Source organism: Lycium barbarum, chromosome 4 (assembly GCF_019175385.1).
Source record: "Lycium barbarum isolate Lr01 chromosome 4, ASM1917538v2, whole genome shotgun sequence".
NCBI classification, from domain to species: Eukaryota; Viridiplantae; Streptophyta; class Magnoliopsida; order Solanales; family Solanaceae; genus Lycium; species Lycium barbarum.
Window position 1 is genome coordinate 61,470,887 of NC_083340.1, and position 8,021 is coordinate 61,478,907.

The 8,021-nt window shown below is 38.9% G+C and overlaps 1 protein-coding gene across 1 annotated transcript; it reads left to right on the plus strand.

Annotated features, from left to right (window-relative positions):
• The first annotated feature begins 1,055 nt into the window (after nt 1-1,055).
• On the plus strand, nt 1,056-4,181 carry LOC132637517 (uncharacterized). Its single transcript, XM_060354595.1, has 4 exons — nt 1,056-1,497; nt 1,603-1,781; nt 2,190-2,487; nt 4,054-4,181. The coding sequence occupies exons 1-4, from the start codon at nt 1,056-1,058 to the stop codon at nt 4,179-4,181; spliced, it is 1,047 nt and encodes a 348-aa protein (XP_060210578.1).
• Nucleotides 4,182-8,021: the final 3,840 nt, after the last annotated feature.

The window sequence follows — 8,021 nt, forward strand, 5'->3', positions numbered from 1 at the left end:
AGAAGGTGGAACAAGCATCTTCTCAGCATGCTGGACTGATCAAAGCCCTGGAATTGCGAATGACAAACATACAGTATGAGATTTGTCCACCAGGCACTTCCCTTTTCCATTTCTTTAACCAACAACAAAAGAAAATGGCTGACCTTAAAGAACAAATACAGCTACTGATATATGGTCACCTTGAACCGCAAAAAACACAAAGCTGCCCATCAAAACACACCTTTTTCCCTATGTCCTCACAAACATACTCACCACCAAAGCTTGACCATTCTTTCACTGTGCTCCCATCCACAAAGCGAGACCCTATGCCTTTTGCCTAAAAACAAAACAATGAACCTGAGTTTGACATTGCAAAAATGGTTTGGGAAAGGAGAGACTCTATGGCGGCCCAAAAGAAGTCCAAACGAAAGAAAGAACTCAGAGAAGGTTCAAAAGAACCCGAGCTAGTAAACTTGATGATGTCAGCACATAATATTCCTAACCTCTACGTGACCCGACCCACAAAGGATGTAGAGGAGGATGATACCATAGGATCCAGTGACCAAGATTCATATGATACTGATCCTACGGAAGCAAGCTTTGAGACAAGCGAAGATTTCTCAGTTGACTCTTCAGAAGAACATAACCCGCCAATATTCATGAATTAACCCAGAGAACCAGAAATATCTGAATTAGATGATGATCGGGACGGGATGACAGATGAGCCAATTCCAGAAAGAAGGCCAGAACCAACAACAGCAAAATTCGTTGGGACTGGATTCCATACTTTCAGTCTGGATGATATCAAAGTATCAAGATGGCCCCAAAGGATCCAAGATTTCTTCACTTGGATGTTGACAAAGAATCTTATCGAACGGGAAAAGTATATGATCCTGTCAGAATTCACTTCAAGGTTCTCCGGAATTCTCCGAGACTAGTGGAATTCACTTGGGACACAAGACAAGAATATGTTTCTCACATCCCAAGACTTTGCTTACAACATCAAAATACTCCAAGAGGTATTTTGTGGAGATACCGGCCAAAGGCAAAAAAAACTAAGGAGAAAGTTCTTTGAAATGAAATGTGTAGCATTTGACAGAGATGCCATCGATATCCATTTTCAGAAGATGGCTAAAATGTTCTTTGCGTTAGACGGAGAAGCTAGTCTCAAGCAAGCCTTTGTTTCATCACTTCCGAAGATGTTAGCAAGCCAGACCATGACGATCGTTGAGGAGAAGTTTCAATCAATAACGATCCCACCAATCGGCTACATCAGGCAAGCCATATTTCTAGCGTTGGATGATATCTGCACAAAGAGATCTGTTTTGAAGCAGATCATACGAAACAATCCAGCCCTTGATAAAGCTTGCGAAAAGTCTGACCTAATTACTTGGTCAAGCTATTCGTGCCATGTCCCCAGACGAAAAGGAAGGTTCAAGCGATTCAAATGGCCAAGGCCTTCACGAGAAGGATCCCAGTTCAGGAGGCGCATGAAATATTTCAGGAGGAAGAGCCCAGGCAAGTCCTGAAAAAATGATAGATGCTTCATCTGCAACAAGATTGGGCATTATGCAAAACATTGTCCCCAATCCAGAAGATCGATCAAGCTTCTTACTGAAATAGAGGACTACACTGGTATCCATCTAGATGAAGATGGCGATCTTGAATCTGTACTCTCATTAGAGGAAGAACCCACAGAGAAGACCCTCTTTTCCATAGATGTGTACGAAGAATATGGCGATGAATATTACGAGATTTCAGAACCAGAGGGAAAGGCTCAAGAAGATATCAACGGCATCATGGTGATCCCGTAGGTCCAGCTTAAAGTTTATCCATCCAAATGGGATAAACCAATCCAGGTTATTGCCTTCATGGACACTAGAGCGGCATGTTCATTGATGAACCCAGTCGTCCTTCCTGAGGATCAATGGATTCCACATTTCAAAGATTTCAACAGTGTTGGGACTGGAGTCCTAACCACCACAATCATCACAAAGCATCCAATCACAATTGAATTCTTCCCAGGGTTGAAGTTTCGAACAAAGCTGATTGGATAAGATGTACCAGGAAAAGATCTCATTGTCGGATTTGACATCTTCAGCCAACTTAAAGATCAGCTCCAGATCAAAGCCCATGGAATAACGTTCAAGAAACAATTCAAGCCCTATACAGATGTTTTACGATTATTCCAAATAACTGATGCTGAACAGATTAAGGAGATAGAAAAGCAGTTGGTGGAGCATTCATGTGCGGATTCTCACAAGGAGTTTATGGGAAAATGCAAAAAGCCTCTATGGCTAAATGAGGAGTTTTTCATTAAACTCCCCTTCAAGAAGAATGAAACCATTAATCCAACGAAGGCAAGTCACTCTGGCATGAATCCGGATCATCTTCAGCTTGCGAAAAGAGAATGCGAAGAGCTCTTGGAGTTTGGACTTATCGAGCCCTCTAATTCACAATGGGCATGCGAGGCGTTCTATGTCAATAAGCGGGCAGAACAAACAAGAGGTAAACTCAGATTAGTCATAAACTATCAACCTCTTAACTATTTCCTCGAAGATGATAAATTCCCTATCCCAAATAAACTCACCCTTGTTTCACACTTAGCCAAAGCTAAATACTTTTCCAAGTTTGACCTTAAATCGGGGTTCTGGCAGTTGGGAATACACCCAGAAGATAGACCAAAAATAGGGTTTTGTATACCCAATCACCACTTTCAATGGAAGGTCATGCCCTTTGGGTTGAAAATGGCACCCTCATTGTTCCAAAAGGCCATGATAAAATTATTTCAACCCATCCTCCATACATCACTAGTCTACATTGATGACATCTTACTCTTTAGTGACACTATGGAAGAACACCTCACGTTGCTGCAACAATTCCATGACCTAGTAGAGAAAAATGGAATCATGCTCTCACAGAAAAACATGATTCTTGCTAGGAAGGAAATTGATTTTCTGGGGATGCATTTTGTTCATGGAGCATACAGCCCAGGGCCACATATTTGTCAAGAACTGCTCAAATTCCTAGACACCAATTTTACAACGAAGCAGCTCCAACAGGTTTTAGGTGTGATTAATTACGTTAGAGGTTTTATCCCTAATGTCTCTACATACATTGCTCCACTTACAAAAATGCTCAAGAAGAATGCCCAAGGTTGGGGAAAGGAACAGGATAAAGAAATTCAGAAGATAAAAGAAATCTCAAAAGAGGTTAAAGCCCTCCATATTCCATCAGACGGGAAAAATATATTGCAGACAGATGCCAGCAACGAATATTTGAGTGCGGTACTTTTTGAAGTTGAAGATGGCCAACGGAAAAAATGCGAATATGCCAGTGGAAAGTTCAAAGATGCTGAACAACATTACCATTCCACATTCAAATAAATTCTTGCCGTAAAAAATGGGATTAAAAAGTTTAATTTCTTTTTAATTCACACAGAGTTTCTTATCGAGATGGATATGAAAGCTTTCCCGAAGATGATCCACATAAATCCAAAGATTATCCCAAATTCGCAGATTCTCAGATGGGCACAATGGTTCTCCCCTTACAAATTCCAAGTAAAGCACCTCAAAGGGAAAGATAATATTCTAGCGGATTTCCTATCCAGGCCAGATGAGGTTTCAAAGAGATTTCAAGCCAAGCTGCAAAAGAGGCTAACTAGCAGCATTTTCATGCTTACAAGCTCATCAGGAGCAAGTCCATCCAGAATAGCAGATCATCCGCCAGAATTCTTTAGCAAGTTTATGGACCCGTTTGATCCATCCATCCTCACAGAAAGAAGGACTTTCTATGAGCTGCTAGTATTCAGAAAATATGGAGGATCCATCCTTAAGCCATTCGGAGTCAATCCAGAATACCCATTCTGTCACGTATTCATAGCCATGCACAATGATTTTCCACAGGAGCTATTATGGTTTTTTTGGTACTTGTGTCACCAGTATTATATTTTCATGGAAATCAAGTGCGACATGTTCCGATGTTTTGACAAGATTGAACCTGCTCTCAAAATGTTTCTGCAATGGTTCAAACCACGAAGATATTGGGTTCAATGTTTCCAAGACTCATATGCAGCAAAAGTGTTCATGTTACATCGACCGATAAAAATTATTGATGGGAAGGTCTATTCTCAAACAGATATTTCACTATGGTGGGAATTCCCCGTCTCTGTCTTGTCCTTAGAAGATGAATACAACGAATGACAGAGAATTATTTTCCAGCAAAATAAGTGCATCCCAAAGGAGATATGGCCGAAAGAATAGGCTCGATGGAATTACACTGATAACCATCCCCATTGGGAAAGAGTTCGAGAAACAGCAAAGGAGTACCGAGTGCCGTATGAAATAATCAAAGATGAAGTCACTCAGGCTATCACAAAGATAAGGTTGGATTTTCCATCTCAAAATTCAGCAAAAATAGATCCAGAGATGACAGGGCCATCCGACAAAAAATGCTACTACACAAGGTCGCGAAAAAGACGTCTGGAAAACAAAGAAAAATTCAAGCAAAAACATGGACCAGAATGGTGGATAGAGAAAGGATACACAACTCCACCGTCGACTCCATCAAGCACCGCTCCGTCGGATAAAGCTTACTGACGTGCTTACAAGAAAGACAAAAGTGGACACCACGGTCACATGCTTGCACATGGTTGTCATGCTTCAAATAATGTTCCCCTCGTTTTACTAGGCTTGTTTTATTAGGCTGTCTTATTAGGCTCGTTTTATCAGGCTTGTTTTATTAGGCTGTCTTATTAGGCCCGTTTTATCAGGCTTGTTTTATTAGGCTGTCTTATTAGGCTCGTTTTATTAGGTTTGTTTTATTAGGCCCTTCACGTGTCTAGCGGGGCTCGTGTGCCATGTAAGATAAGTCTTGTGGAAGCCTCCAACTCCTATAAATAGGAGGCTATGTAGTAGTTAGAAGGATCAAACAATTTCCCTGTAAATTTTCCGTTATCAATAAAATGTTTGCCTTCTAAATTTCTTGTTCTTCTCTTTGAAAGGCATGGAAAGGCTGATCCTAATTTAGTAGAGGGTTAGGAAATATTGGGCAAGTTGAGCTTGCTATGAGTACAATAGTTTTCCGAGGCTTTGACAGTATGTCTATAGTAGTGCGAAAGTTTTTCCGAGTTGAGTAGCTTGGCTAGGAAGCCAGCCATTTTGTAGGAAAAACTTTCATATCTACGATCTTTCAAACTTTCCGACTAACTTGACAAGCCATCCTTCGGGTTGTTGAAGTCAGGTTTGTGGCAAGCCGTCCTTCGGGATGTTGAAGCCCAGTCCTACTATGTAAGAAAACTATTGTGCTTGCAGTTTGGCTATCTTGCTTGGTGTTTCCCCGCCCTCTACATACCCGTGGTATCAGAGCCAGTCCATCTCTTTCGGAGAGAGGAGCAGTTTAGTAAAAATATGTCTGAGTCGTTACCATCTGCGTCCAACCCTTGTAAGTCCTTAGTAAAAATAAATATGTCTCCTACACTGTATACAACCCTTTCTTGCAAATATGACTACCTTTATGAAGTTGATATTTTACCAGATGGAAACAAAGTGTCTCCCACCGACCTACCCCTCATAAACCCATACTCTGCTTTTAGTTTCTTTTTTTTCTTTCTTTCCCACCTAACCACCCTCAAAACAGAAGATATTTCCTCTTTTCCACTATATAATGAGCTCTTTTTTCCTTTCTTTTTCTTTTCCTTTTTCTTTTCTTTTTTATTTTGGGATGATCTCATTGTCTTGTAGTGAATTTTTAGCGGTTTTCGTCTCTCTGGATTTTGTAGTTTATTTAATTTTCTGAGGTAATTATCTCCTTTTATTTTCTCACATCACTTCTTAAATTGAGATGTCAATTGACTAAATTTTAAAACAATCTTTTTGTAAATGCTTTGTTTTTAATTTGTGTACATAAATTAAAACATGCAATTTAGTCTGATACAAGGCTAAGCTTCAACTAATATTTTGGAAACGAATTTACGGTAAATAATGTTATTATTAAATGATGAGAATACTTGTGAATATTAGGCTCTTTCTTTTTATAATAATTTTACTATAGTTTACATGTTAGTCATCATTAGCATCTAGTTTATATAATTGTAAATTTATATTTTGTAGCTATAGAAACTGCGTTAACATATATGGATTCAAAATTCAAATTTAATAAATCTACCTTTTAGGTCGTTATCACTTATGTCACGACCTAACCAGAGGGCCATGACGGGTACCCAGAGCTAACATACCAAGCACCTCTAAACATACATCTCATAAACATTTCTGGGTGGACCATAAAGATAGCTTCTGGATATCGTAATCTGTAAGGACATATATCACAATATAACGACACATCTCTATATAATCTTCAACAACTATGTCAATCATCGCCAGCCGACAAGGCTACTAAAATGCTATACAATGATATGAACCGGTAGGGTTATGAAATGTCTAACTATACACACATGTCTACGAGCGTCTACATAGAAGACAAGTGACCATAAGGACCAATAAAAATAGATTGCAGCTTCGAATTAAGTGGAGTGCTCTTGAGAATACGCTGATAAATCACCTACGGGTCAAATCTATGTACATGTCTACCTGTGGGCATGAACACAGCGTCCACAAGAAAGGACGTTAGTACGAACAATGCACAGAGTATGTAAGGCATGAATAACAACATAATAAGAAATATAGAACAAAACATGAGATAAGGATAACTTGTATGGCGGGTTGCCTCTTAGGGAGAATATCATGCATGCTTAGTCTTTTCATAAAAACCTTTCTCATACTTGTATAACATAATAGTGCTGCGGAACATGTAGCCCGATCCATAAATATTGTATATTGCTGCGGAACGTGCAACCCGATCTCCATGTATATATATATATATATATATATATATATATATATTGCTACGAAATGTGCAGCCTGATCCATACCCATATATCCTGTGTCCGGGCATCATACGTCCGGGACGAGGTCATGATATACCAACTGATCAGATGGCTATGCGTATATAACGCCTCGCCCTTTTCCCATATCCCCTACATACATATATATACATCATATACATATATAATATAAGTAGCGTGCATGGGAGCCCAAATAAAAGTTACTACTTTATAGGAGTGACATAAGGTCGGTAACCTCCGATTTATATTATGGAACAATCATCATCGCTATATCTCACTTTGAAGGAACAATGATTATAAGGTGAGATCAACAACAATGAATAAAATCATGAAATAAGCTCAACAATCTCATCATAGCATTTAAAATCATAAATTTCTAGAAATGGAATCATTGTCATCACCATCCTTTTCAGCATGAAAACACAATCATCTTTAGCGTCATAGAAACTTTAAGAATCATGAATCTTTAGCTTTTGGAAATAAGGACATTATGGAAGACATGTATGGATTCACGAGAAAGAAGTCATCATTGTCATCATGGTCCTCATAGAAAACATCTTGTCTTTAATATTATAAAAAACCTTGAATATCACGAACTTCTAGCTTTTTGGGAAAAAGGATGTTATGGAAGACATATATGGAATCGTAACGTAGGAGTCATGCCTTTAGAAAGAAAGGGACTAGCCTTACATACCTTTTCGGTCGCCTTAACCTTAATTATTTAACGCTTATCCTCCCAAGCTCGTAAATCTACATTCAAGAGAATTCATATTATCGTTAGGCTTATCGTCATATGCTTGTCTTAAGCCCTCAAATTAATTCCTTTTAAAATCTGCCAAAATTCGAGCAGCATCTCCCCTGTTTATATCCCTAGCCCGAAATCAAAATACCAACAAAGCAACAACAACAGCAATACTAATATCAACCACATAATCATCAATACCAAAATATTCCATAAAACATCCCACACGATGTTTTTCAACATACAAGAACAATATACATTTCCTTTCTTCCCAATCAAGGAGCATAATCTCATCAACACACCAACAACATTAGATACCATACATATACATGTAAATCAGCCCAACCACACAGCCACAACATGCCCAAAATAGTATATAAACACAACAACTATAACACA